The sequence below is a fragment of the Leopardus geoffroyi genome, chromosome X, assembly GCF_018350155.1.
Source record: "Leopardus geoffroyi isolate Oge1 chromosome X, O.geoffroyi_Oge1_pat1.0, whole genome shotgun sequence".
Lineage (NCBI taxonomy): Eukaryota > Metazoa > Chordata > Mammalia > Carnivora > Felidae > Leopardus > Leopardus geoffroyi.
In genome coordinates, this window is record NC_059343.1 from 90986121 (window position 1) to 90998616 (window position 12496).

The 12496-nt window shown below is 55.0% G+C and overlaps 1 protein-coding gene and 1 long non-coding RNA gene across 6 annotated transcripts in view; one reads left to right on the forward strand and one right to left on the reverse strand.

The window, feature by feature from the left end:
* The window catches only part of TMEM164 (transmembrane protein 164), a 169551-nt gene extending 163719 nt beyond the window's left edge, over positions 1 to 5832 (forward strand). For all 5 annotated transcript variants that reach the window (XM_045472529.1, XM_045472528.1, XM_045472527.1 and 2 more), the window contains one exon: positions 1416 to 5832. In XM_045472529.1, the coding sequence (XP_045328485.1) occupies positions 1416 to 1576 (161 nt within the window). In that variant the 3' untranslated portion in view covers positions 1577 to 5832. The remainder of the gene's footprint in view (positions 1 to 1415) is intronic.
* Positions 5833 to 10432: 4600 nt separating this feature from the next.
* Positions 10433 to 11338, reverse strand: LOC123595165. Its single transcript, XR_006711066.1, has 2 exons — positions 11053 to 11338; positions 10433 to 10570 (listed from the first exon to the last, which is right to left on the reverse strand). It is a non-coding gene; the product is annotated as an uncharacterized LOC123595165 (long non-coding RNA).
* Positions 11339 to 12496: the final 1158 nt, after the last annotated feature.

The following is a 12496-nucleotide window of genomic DNA, read 5'->3' on the forward strand; positions in this document are numbered from 1 at the left end:
CTGTGGACCCCACGTTGGGGGGGTGGGGCACAGGGAGGCAGGACCTTAAGCCCAGGCCCCAGGGCCTGGAGGAGGCCTCTGACCTTGGGTCCATTCTGGGCCTACTCCCAGGCCCCGGGCTGTGTGGCCGGTGCAAGTACAGTGTTGGGGGACTCCCATGGAATTCTGGGGTGTTCAGACCCGCCTGGAGCGTGGATGATGGCTGGACTCAGTAGTTGAGTTATCCAGAGTCCAGAATTGCTGAGTGCATGGGTGTCTATTGGTGGCAGAGTGAGGAGGACGAGCTCGAGGCTGGGGGTCAGGAGACCTGAGGTCAAGTCCTGGCCCTGTCACCGTTCTGGGTCACCTCACCCTCGAGGGCAGAGAGCTCTCCACTCCTCTGTGACATGGTACAGACGCCCCCAGGCTCCCCGAGAGGTGCTGAGGACTTGTCTCTAACGTGAACAGGCTTGAAGGGCTTTGGAAGGCAGGTGCCGTGGCCATCCTCGGGGCCAGAGTGGCAGGTCTGGTTTTGTGCGTGAGCGGCATTAGCGTAGCATCAGCCGTGTGGAGCCTTGCGAAACCTGACAGGACTACGGCACAGGACCGATGTCACCCGTGCCTCTGTAGAAGCAGTCACTTTCCCTTCCCCACCTTGGCGTATCGCTGCTCTGCTCTGGTTTGCCTGGGGGGCAGTTTGAGCTCTTTGCCAATGGCGTGAATGCTTCCCGCGCTCTAGGAAGGAAGCAGTATGACGTTCACACTTACTCTGACCGCTCTCTACTGGGACTGCTTGATTCCAGAGGGGTCAGTGTCCTCATGTCACCACACATAACCATGCTCAGTCCCACCTCCAGGCCGCGCCTCCTCCGAGGAAGGCACCATGCACTCCATTCCTCTCCATGACCCCCATCCATCCTTCATGAGTCCATTCAGGGTGCCACCTACTTCATGAAATCTTCTCTGAGGACTCGGGCCCCATGCTGTACACTCCTCAGTTCTCCTGGTGGGGAACACCTGGCGCGCACCGTCTGCTCTGAGGTCAGATGCGGTTGCCCATGCCGACGCAGTTGGCCTCCAGTTAAGCGGAGGCAGGGACCATGCCATTGACTGTTCGGTCATCCCCTGATACCTCTCTGGGTACTAGGCTCATAGTAGTTGCTTAGGAATGACAGCAGGCTCTAGACCCAACCAGAAGGCAAGACTGAGCAAAACCAAACAGCTTTTCCATTGGATGGCCTCCCCCATCACCTCCCGAGGGCTCTAGCCTTGACCCACTCCAAAACCCTAGGGCAGAGAAATCCCACTATGAACAGGTGGGGATTTGTTAATCCCTCCTTGTTTAGTCCCCCAATAGGTAGAGATGGCTGAACTGGCGGAAGCCAGAGAAAGCCTCAGGATGGTGAACGCTCACTCTACCTCCCTTATCCCTGCAGGTCACCGAAGTGAATTTGAACAACATGCTGTGTCCGGCCATCTCAGACCCATTCTACGGCCCCTGGTATCGCATCTGGGCCTCGGGACACCAGACTCTCATGACCATGACCCACGGGAAGCTGGTCATCCTGTTCTCATACATGGCTGGGCCCTTGTGTAAATATCTGCTGGATTTGCTCCGGCTTCCAGCCAAGAAAATAGACTGAAGGTGCTTGTCTTTTTTTTTTTTTTTTTTTTTTTTTTTTTCCCCTGAGGAAGCAAGTCCTGACTTGACTTGGAGAACACCCAGTTCTTGATGAAATCATGGGGAGAGGGCAGTAGGATGTCTGGTGTATTTCTCTTTCCCTTCTCTCTGTCCCTTTCTTCCACACTCTTCCCTCCCCAGCTCTTCTGCCCAGGACATCTCCTGGGCCTGAGGCATCATGCTGAGGGTGGGATCCTTTCCCCTCCTCTTTGGCTCTTTCTCTCTGCTCCTAGTGGCCTTACGTGGGCGAAAGTAGTCAGTGGCTTTCACTCTGCTTGTTGGTGCTTTCATGACAGCTGGTTGAGGGGACGGGGACCAACAAGCAGTAGTTCTTTTGTTGGCATTGAGGTGATGAGATTGGGTTGGGTTTCATTTCTCCACTGCCAGGGACTTCCAGGCTTACGCCAGGGTCCCCTTTTGTCTCCAGCACAGCCCCCACCATGATGGGACTGAGGCCTTGTTTCTATACCAGCGGCATGCCAAGAGCCAAGGGATTTCCCCACTCATGGCCAAAATAGAACCTGCCAGAGTCTTCCCATTGGTGTCCCATGACTCAAAGCAAGCAGCCAACTAGCCACTCCCTCCAAGATGCTGCCCTGCGGTGGAAGGTGGGGGCACTACCCGACCCCAAGGCTAGATTCTTCTGGGGGTAGAGAGCTGTTGCAGTGGCAAAATCCAAAGTGAACAAGTTTAAAGTCTCCACAGCTCCTACTTGGCAGGACCCTGGGTCCATCCTGCCTGAGAGAGCTGAGAAGTGACCCACATCCCAGTGAGAAGTCAGCATAGAAATTAATCAACAGAAGTGGTAACTTGAGAAAACTGTGATTTGAATCATATGCTCCATTTTAGTTCAATGTTGATAACAGATGCCCTTTTAATCTTGAGTGCCCCTTAAATGTTTCTCTCTCTCTCTCTCTCTTCTTTTTAAAAGGCAGCTTCAGGGAAGAGTGAGCTGGAGTTGGTTGGGGTTTATTTTATTTTATTATTATTATTATTATTTTTTTGTTTTTGTCAGTTTGTTTGCTTCTTTGTTTTTGGATGTCTGGGTTCAGAGAATCCTTGCATCAGGGCCTGTCTCTGCGGGGGCTCCTGTCCATCCGTTTCGTGCTTTTTACGGGCTATGTCAGGATTCTGGGTTTGGAAAGATACAGATCCTGCCAGTGTTGTTTCCCGAGGGCCAGGGGTCATCACTGTAGCCAGATTCAGTGCTGAATTGTTTAGCATCGGGTGGGCATCACACACTCCCCTACTCCCCACCCAGCCCACCCTCGAAGCCCCTGTGTAGGTTGGAAGGGAGGTGCCAAGAAATCAGATCCCCATGGGTACAGGTTCAAGTGCTTCAGAAGAACACCTGTTGAAAGACTTGAACTCAGTCACACATGGACTTGAAGGAGGGAGCCAGTGCCTGGGCATTTGCTGACTCCTTGTGGGCTTCAACTAAGAACAGGTTTGCTTCAGAACAGTAAAAGCTGGTTCAGTGACTTCCTCTGATGGCCCCCGTTCTCCTCTCCCACTGTGGGCAACTGGGAGGCTTTGGGCTGGGGTCCCGTATTTCAGCTGTTACCATATCAGACCCAGGTTGAGCGTCAGTGTCTCAGTAGTCGATTTTAGCAAATGGACCTAAGGAAGGCAGCAGAGTGCAGAAGAGTCTCTTTGAGCATGGTGAGGCCCCAGAAGCCACACCCGGGAGGGACTGCCCTTCTCCAGTGGCCTTGCTAGCCTGGAGGCCATCAATCCCCAGGGTGTGGGGGAGCCAGAGAGAGCACACCTACTACTCTCACTCCCCTTGAGCTCCTCATGACGCACAGCCTTCATTTTCTGCCGTCTTGGAGGGTCCGGCCAAATCTTTTTAGTGACTCTCACCCTGGGGTCGTCCTCTGGAAGGGGGCCCCTCTGGAGCAGCTAGACTCACCCTGCCCACTGTCAAACCGCTGCATGTAGGAATGGCTGACAAGGAACTGTGCGAGGCCTCGGTGCCCCTTGGCTCGTCACAAAAGGGAAGGTTGGAAGGAGGTCACGGGAGGAGCCCCTGGGGGCATGTCCTGTCCCCTCCCAGAACAAGGAATCTCTGCAGGCAGATGGTCTGTGCTGCAGCTGGGGGCCCGCAGCCTGGGTGTGGCAGACACTCCTCTTTGGAATGCCACCGTGGCACGGGGAGTCGGCACTCCCTCTCTTCCTCTCCGTCTCAGTGGCATGGCACAGGTTGCCCGTCAGCCTGGGCTTCCCTGCGTCAACATGCCTTTGCCCTGGCTCCAGCTCAGTGCCCCATTCGGGCTGATATTCTTTTGCTGGGAAGGAAAGAAGAAAGTGACATCCCGGAGGCAGCTACATGTGTCCAGGGAAGGGGGAGGTTGGAGGGGAGGTGCAGGACTTCCAGGGGGCCAGGCCAGCTCAGAAAAATATAGGCAGAAGGAATAGAGAGTGAGCCCTGTCCACAGGCTGCGCGTGGCGTCGTGGCTTGTGTGGGAGGTGCTGGGGCGCTGCAAGTACCTGATGTGGTCTGTAGCTCACTCTTAACCTTGGGCCCAGCCCATGGTGAGAGGTGACCTGGGCACCCCTACAACAGCCTGCCTTGGAAGGTGGCCCCTGTGCCAGTGGGCCCGGGCTTCCCAGCTCCTGCCGAGGGCTTTCCTGGCAGGTGCCAAGGAGGTTCCCCAGCCACCTTGGCCAAGTTTCCATATGCCATTTGCCAGCGTGCGGGAGCTCGCTGCGTGCGTGCGCGCGTGTGGGTATCTGAGAGAGTGTTCGTGGAAGTGGACAGTTTCTTCTCAAACAACCCCAGGAAGCGAAAGGAGGGCTTTCCCAGCCCCCAGGTAGTCTTGGCCAAGGATCTGGGCCAATGATAAGAGTTCGCTTAGCTGGCCAACTTTGTGGCATCAGCTCAGAATAGAAGAGATGGTCACGCCTGCTTGCAGCCCCCTCCCTCTTCCCAGGTGTACACATTCCTCTGTCCTCTCGCAGGGTGATCTGGGGTTCAGTGGGATGGTCGGCTTCCGTCGCTGTCTGGTACCTCCAGGCTAGCTACCAGATCACCCCATTTTGCTGTAGCCTCGCTCAGGGTTTTGCCATTTGTGCTTGTGTTATGTGAAGTGGACACAGCTCCCCACCAGTAGCAAGTTGTCGGTCTGTCTCTGCGCCCCGGGGCTGGGTGGGGCCCCCGGGGCTGAGCTCAGTGGCTCAGGGGTAACGGAAAGCCCTTGATCTCCCCCCTCCCTCGGCCAGAAGGACTTCCCTGGGTTTGTAGGCGCTGATCCAGAGTCATATGTCCTCTCTGGGAGATTGACGGGGAAGCCGGGGAGGAATGACAGTACAGGCCCAGATGCTGGTGCTGGTTTGCATAGGGAGGGTGTCCCTCAGGCCCTGGCAGGATTGGAGGCAGGCCCCAGCCTGGGGAAGGTCTTCCCACCACATGGCCTGCCCTGCCCTGCCCTCTCTGAGGGGGTTAGAGTCCACGAGACGGAGTGAGCCGCCTTCTTCTGTATATAGAGCGAGCCAGTACTGTGCTCAGGAAAACCTAGTCACTTGTCGCTGCTCTGTCTGTGACGTTTTCGTACACTGGTTTGCTACTCCGGGCACGAAACAAAAACAAAACAAAGTCGTTTCAAGCAACACTGTCGTTTTGGAAACTGGCTTTTCTTTTGGTGTGCGTTTTGTGTTCTATTCTAAGGAATTCTTCATTTATCTTGGTGTTACTGTGGTGGAGAGAATAAGATAGTCTCATTTTTGCCAGGAAATGGGCACATGCCTCTGTCCCCGCCCCCATCCTTCCCCATTTGCTGTGCACTGGGGCAGATCCCTCCTGTCACGTCCCATCCCCCCACTCCCCCACTGGCTCCCTTTAGAACCAGTCTCTGTGAGCCTCCTAGACAGCAGCAGGGGGAGTGCCCTTGCCAGGCTGGTTCTTGGGTGGCCCTGTGCCCCCACCAGTTTTCTCACCTCCCCAGGGCATCTTGTAATGTATTTTCCTCTGTTTTGTAAAACCTTCTGATTGTGCCGAAATGGTTTCTGCAGTCACCTTTAGAAATAAGTGGTCATTCATTTGTGTGCTTAGCATTCTGAACTTTCAGTCTTAGCTTTTTCTGTTGTTGAAGATCCCTGAGCGCTCCCCTCACCATGGGACTTTACTGTTACAATGTTTTCTTCATTTACTCTGATTAAAAGATTTATGAGAACCCAGGAGTCCTGGCCTTCCTTTCCCAGAACCTTCTTAGAAGTCCATCTGCTTTGAAAAGTAGACAGAGGGGCGCCTGGGTGGCGCAGTCGGTTAAGCGTCTGACTTCAGCCAGGTCACGATCTTGCGGTCCGTGAGTTCGAGCCCCGCGTCAGGCTCTGGGCTGATGGCTCAGAGCCTGGAGCCTGTTTCCGATTCTATGTCTCCCCCTCTCTCTGCCCCTCCCCCGTTCATGCTCTGTCTCTCTCTGTCCCAAAAATAAATAAACGTTGAAAAAAAAAATTTTTTTAAAAGAAAAAAGAAAAGTAGACAGAAAGGGGCCACTTGTCCTCCACACCATGGAGGGACCGCCAAGAGGCAGCTGGCGCTGTGCACAGCTTTGCCCCGGGAGCCCTGCAGCTGGCCCTGAGCTCCATGCATTGCCTGCTTCTGCCGGGGCTGCCCCGGACGCAACAGGCCTGCTTGCTTTTAGCAGGGACTGTCTTCTGGGGACATCTGCTGGCTTCCTGGAGCCCCACAGTGTGCTGGGCCATGTGGCGTGACTGCTCTTAGAGGAGGTAACTTAGAAACCTGACATGTCCAAGGCCATCTTTCCCGGGTTCCCCGAGGGCCGGCAGGTTCCGTGCCAGAACTGTTCAGCACAGGCAGACTGTCCCGTGGGGTGGGGGTGGAACACTATCAGCCCTGCCCCTTTGGGAACATTCGCACCTGCCTTTCTAAAGCCACACACTGAGCAGCCCGTGTTAACCGTGAACAGGCCAGCCTGCCTTTGTACCAGACAGAGGCCCTACTTGGTGTTTTGCTGCTTCTCGAAGGGACACAGCTAGCCAACGTTCCTCTCCCCCACCCCAACACCCCCGGTGCAGGTGGATCAGCTCGTTGGCTGATAGTTGGGCACCCAGGCTATCAATGAGGCAGGGGCCTGCAGTCCCAGGCTACAGAACCACTAGCTTGGGTCAGGCTCTCCGGCCGCCCCAGGCTCTCCACCTGCAGAACAATAGTGTGCGTGGTGTGGCGCTAAGTCCCTCCACACGCATGACCTCCTGTAACCCCCACAGAGGCACACTGAGCTGACTGGCAATGCCCTCTCTGTCAGAGAAAGCGGGCTCTGGGCTGAAGGAGACGCTGGCATGCGAAGGCAGTTTCGTTAGACTCTAAAGCCCATGGGCTTTGAGCTCTCCCTGGACGCCGCTGCCTGTCTGTGGTGCCCGGATTAACAAGGCAGACCCCTGCCCAGGGCTGCCCGCGCCCACCCCGAGAGGAATGGGTGGAGAGCCAGGCAGTGGTGTGGAAGGCGAGAGAGGTGGGGGAACCCCACGAGTGTGCAAAGCAGAGAAGCCAAACCCATCTTTTCTTGTGACCCCGGTGAGCCCCAGAGTGGAGCTGAGAGTGGACGCGAGGCCAGGCAAGAGCTGGCCCAAGGGGCAGGACAGAAAGTGGCTGCTGGAGGGAGGTGAGGAAAATTGGTCACGTGGCCTTTCCGTGTGGCTCCCCTTTCAGAAAGAGCTGTTGGGGGCAGCTGGGTGACTCCGTCAGTTAAGCGTCCAACTCTTGGTTTTGGCTCAGGTCATGATCTCATGGTTTGTGAGTTCGAGCCCCACATCAGGCTTCGTGCTGACAGTGCAGAGCCTGCTTGGGATTGTCTCTCTGCCCCTCCCCGTCTCATTCTCTCTCTCTCTCTCTCTCAAAAATAAATAAATAAATAAACTTTAAAAAAAAAAGAAAGAGCTACACACCAGTGACCTAGGCCATGACCTTCTCTCCCCTGGCCTAGCGAGTCTGCTTCCGCCCGCCGCCTCTGTTCCAGTCTGTGTCCTGTGCCGCAGGTGGCAAATGCACATCTGCCTGCATTGCTTCCCCGGGTCCCGCAAACATCTTTCGCTTCATCTCCTCTCCCCCACGCCTCCCCCCCTCCCCTGAGAACCATACACAGGGAGAGAGACCCTTTGCTCCAGCCCACTTTTCACGCAGTAACATTTTCCGCTTCCTTTTCTCTTTGTGCGGGTTTCTCAGCTCCCCGGTCTCCCTTCTTGTCCAAAGGCCTGAGCTCTAGTGTCCACTCCTGGGCCAGTCTTCCCTGAGCTGCAGTCCGAGTTAGGTCCTTCGGCTTGGCTCCTGCAAGCACCCGGCACTCACTGTGGGGCGCCATGCACCCCCTTGCTAGGTAATGCATTCTGGCTCCCTGTACCTCTATAGACTGAGCTCCTGGAGGGCAGGGATGGGGTGTGATTCGTTCTCCAGCCCGTGGGACGACCTGTTCCATAGAAGGTGCTCAGTGAACACCGATCTTACCCAGGAGTGCTGCCAAATGGCGAGAGGCACCGCTGTCACCCCAAGGAGAAACCTTGCCACGCAAGCTGTCACCCATCCCGTGCATCCGTGGGTTCTCCCGCGTGGAACCATGTGCCTTCGTTTGCCCAGGTGCCTTGAGCTGCAGCCTGGGGGCCTCCATGCTGAGCCTTCCCTGGACCCCTGGGTGGAGGGTGGGCAAGGCGTCCGGCTACGTTTCTGGATCCTTGGGAGCTGTTCAGTCCCCACCAGGGTCGCCCCCCCCCCGCCCCGTTCCCTGGGGGCACACGGGTTGGTGTTGACACAGCCAAAGCCCCGCCTGCCTGTGGAATATGTCCCCTATCCCTCGGGGCGGTAGGGAGCGGCTTGGGGTGGTTACAGTTTGATCCCCCCAATGAATTTTCCCCTTGTCCTGGTTTGCCAAGGCCGGTGGAGAGACGGAGCTACAGACGTCAGTCTGACAAACGCAATGGCTTATTCAAAGGATGTGTGGTTTGCTGACCTTGGCAACAGGCGAGGCCGGCCTCGTCCAAAGTCAAGGACTCCCTGTTACTGCCTGTACCCACCCCTCTCCCGGTCAGCATTCGCCCGGCATCCAGAGTGCACATCTGGGGTGTCTGAGCTGCCTGGCAAGGAGGTTTAAGTGTCTGCCAGGGGCGCGGTAGGGAAGGCTGCTCCTGTTGCTAATGGATGACCCGAAGGGCTCTGCCGCCCACAGCTGACTTCTAACGTCAGTGCGGCACCTCTGGGAGTCTCACAGCAAGGCGGGTCTGGGCAGGGAGGTTCAACACTTCCTCAACAAAGCTCTGACAGGTGACGGGGCCGGTGGCACGGGCTGCATAGGTGTTCTCCTTTCCAGCGAGGCCTCGAAAACCTTACCTCTGCTCCAGCTACCAGTGCTCCCTGGTCTCTCCTGCCTCCTCCTCCCCCTCCCCATTCAAGGGGGCCACCGGGGTGCCGCCTGCTCTGGCTGGCCCTTCAGCCATTCGTTTCCTACTTTCCAGGAGTCCCAAGTCCCTTTACTAGTCAATCTGTAGAAGACGACCCGGGGCTCTCCGGTCTCCTGCCTGCTGGGAATGGGGGGCCTTCCTGTGCCCCTCCAGGATACACCCCTGGAGTTCGAGAATGTGGGAGCTGACAGGATACTCAGGCAGGAGCTCCTAGATTTTCCTGCGTATTAGGATCACCTGGGGAGCTTTCACAAAAAATCCCAATGCCCAGGCCTCGCCCCAGCTCATGATTCAAAGCAAACTTTTTTTGGTTTTGTTTTTACTCGAAGCTTCCAGGTTGTGAGTCATCTCTTTGACCTGACCCTCTACACCAGTGCCTTTTAAAAATAGAAATATTCAAGGCCTACCAACAAGTAGGAAGACTAATACCTAAATCCAGCTCAAGGAGAAGAACGTTAACCAATGCCGTGGAAACCCACCCTTACACCGGAAATTTGGAGATTGTTCCTCAGAGCTTCAGGGAGTCTGGAGAAGGTCCTTAGGAGCCACCTCGGGGGGGAGGGATGGGTGGGAGCAGAGTGGGTGAGGCTCTGATCTTTCCCCTTGCTTCCCCCGGAACAATTCTGGTTTTATTGTTTTGTACATTGAGGTCCTGTAAGTAATTTCATTGGGAAAGACATTTAAAAGTCACTTATTTCCATGCTCACTAGTCCTGTCTCCACTCTCCCCTGGATAGGGGTTGCTCTGTAATAGTGATAGGTGCACTTGGCCAGGTCCTACCTCTCTGAACTCCAAGGTGGCTGTGAAAACCACCAGTGGGGGCGGGGGGGGGCGGGAATGGCTTTATCAAGTCCTGACCGATGTCAGGGGGCTCTGTTTCCAGACAGTGCAGTTACTCTGCATGTTCTCAGTGCACAGACATTACTTGGGGTTTTGACTACACTCACCCACTGTGCCTTAATGTGCCCCATGCGGTTGGGGTCTCTGGGGTGTGGAGGAGACACGATACCTCAGTAATTTAAAGAATGTGTCTGTGTTTCATTGACTCTAAGACCTCTCCCCACGCCTTGACTTTTTTTTTTCACACTTTAATGCCTCTAAATTTGGGATGCATATGGGGTGCCTGGGTGGCTCAGTGGGTTAAGCGTCCAGCTCTTGACTTTGGCTCAGGTCTGATCTCACGGTTCATGAGTTTGAGCCCCGCATCAGGCTCTAGGCTGACAGCTCGGAACCTGCTTGGGATTCTCTCTCTCTCCTCTCTCTCTCTCTCTCCCCCTCCCCAACTTGCTCTCCATTCCTCTCTCTCTCTGTCCCAACAAATAAAAATAAACTTAAAAAAATAAATTTGGGATGCATCTTACAATCAGTGGCGTGACATCTTAATCAGCAGCTTAGTTGTCTTTTCCAGGGGCACGTAAAATCCGTGGCCGTCTTGCATCTGAGGTGTCTTAGAGTTGCCGGGATGCCGTAATTGTTCCTTGCCCCATGAGAGTCCCCATCCTGGGAGAGAAAACCCCTTTGGAAAAACTTACAAATGAACTTGTCACCAATAGTCTTGTTCCAACGCTCCATCCTCTTTTTCTTTCCTGCCAGCATCCACACAAGCTCTCTGCTTCCTGACCAGAGGGGGGCTCACTTCACTGGGCTACCTCTTGGGGCAGGGAAGGAGGCCGGGTGCACCTGTATAAGGAGCACACCATGCCCACCAACAGGGAATGAGGGAGGGAGGGAAGGAGGAGGCCAGAAAGAGAGCTGGGGGAAGAGCCAGACAAGCCAGGCCAGCCATCCCCGACAGCTCTGGTTTCTTTATTTCCCACCCACGGCCTGGCCAGACAGCTCAGGCTGCTTCCCTGGGGATTTCCCAGGGCTAGTCATTGCCAGAGGTGAGCGAGGAGGGCTGTAGGGGGAAGGGGCCCAGCCTTGCCCTGGGTTGACATGAGCAGCTGCCTGGCCCACACAGAGGAAGACCGTGATTTCCTCACCTCCTCCAAGGCAGAAGCGTTGGGCAGTGGGCCTCTCAAGGAGAGGCAACACCTCGGCCTAGGGTAGTGTATACCATGGGCATTGACCGCACTTGGAGATTGCCACCAACCATCCCTCAGTGCTGGCAGCCGCTCTAATGAAGCTTGGCCCTTGTAGCCTTGAGGCCAAGCTCTTCCAGAAAGGGAAGGAGTGTCTGCAGGGAGGTCCAGGGATACTTGAGCACAGGAAGAGGTTTTTGGGACGTCCCCTGCCCCCTCCCTGCGCACCCCTCCCAAGAGCTTAGGAAGACACGATCAGCCTGGATTACAGCTGCCCTCATGTAACTGGGTTAAAGTGTTGGCCTACTTAGGCCCCTCCTGCGGTGGCCTCCTTCAAAGCTGATGAGGCCGATTAGGAGGCTATTTCTGAGCCCTAGTTGTGTACCCAGAAGCCTGGGGGCCGTCCTCCTGTGACAAGAAAGACAATAACTAAGGCTAGACGGCCAAGGGCAGGCTCGGCCCTGCCTGTGGGAGAGCAGTTCTGTCAGACCTCGTGTGTCCTTGTAAAACAGAGTCAAATAATGTCAAGTCTAAGCGCCTGGGGTTTGAACTTCAAACCAACCAGTTTTCAGCCAAAGACCTTGTCCTATGTCTTTGCCGTCTCCAGTCCTAGAGAGAGATGACAGAGGGGCAAGAGGAAGCCTGCCTCCATCGATGGTCAATGATAGCCACCTTCCTCCATTCAGTAGGTGCTGTGCATTTGAGGGCTATTTTTGTTGACCTTCTCTGAGCCTCAGTTTACTCATCTGTAAAATGGAAAGAACAACAGTACCTGCTTCCTGGAGCCGGTGCGAAGAGTGAATAGATAAGGCACGTAAAGGCACTTGGCACAGTGCCTGGCCCCTTAAGCCCTGCTTCCATCAATGCCAGATGCCATCACTGCTATCGTTACCACCGCTACTGCCACCACCATTGCCACCCTCATACTCATCCTCATCGAGACGTCAGCGTGAACGCTAGAGAGCTCAGTCTCTGGAGCCCGACAAGCTTGGTCTGAATCGTGGCTCTGCCATTTTGTAGCCTAGGTGGCCTTAGATAATTGGTAACTTCTTTGAACTAGAGTCTTATTCTGTAAAATGGGAGATTTATAAGGCTGTTGAAAAGTGGATGCCGTGGTCCTTACCACACAGTAAGCACTCGATCAGTGCTGGCTCTTTTAATTACTTAAAAGGAATGATCGTGATCCGTGGTATCAGGGGTTGGGGTAGGGAGGGATGAGTAGGTGAAGCACAGAGGACTTTTAGGGCAGTGAAACTGTTCTGTATGCTACTGTAATGGTAGATGCATGTCGTTATACATTTATCCAAACCCACAGAATGTACAGCGTCACCAGTGAAGCCTAATGGAAATGCTAGACTTTGGGTGATGACGATGTGCTGATGCAGTTTCATCACTTGTAACAAAT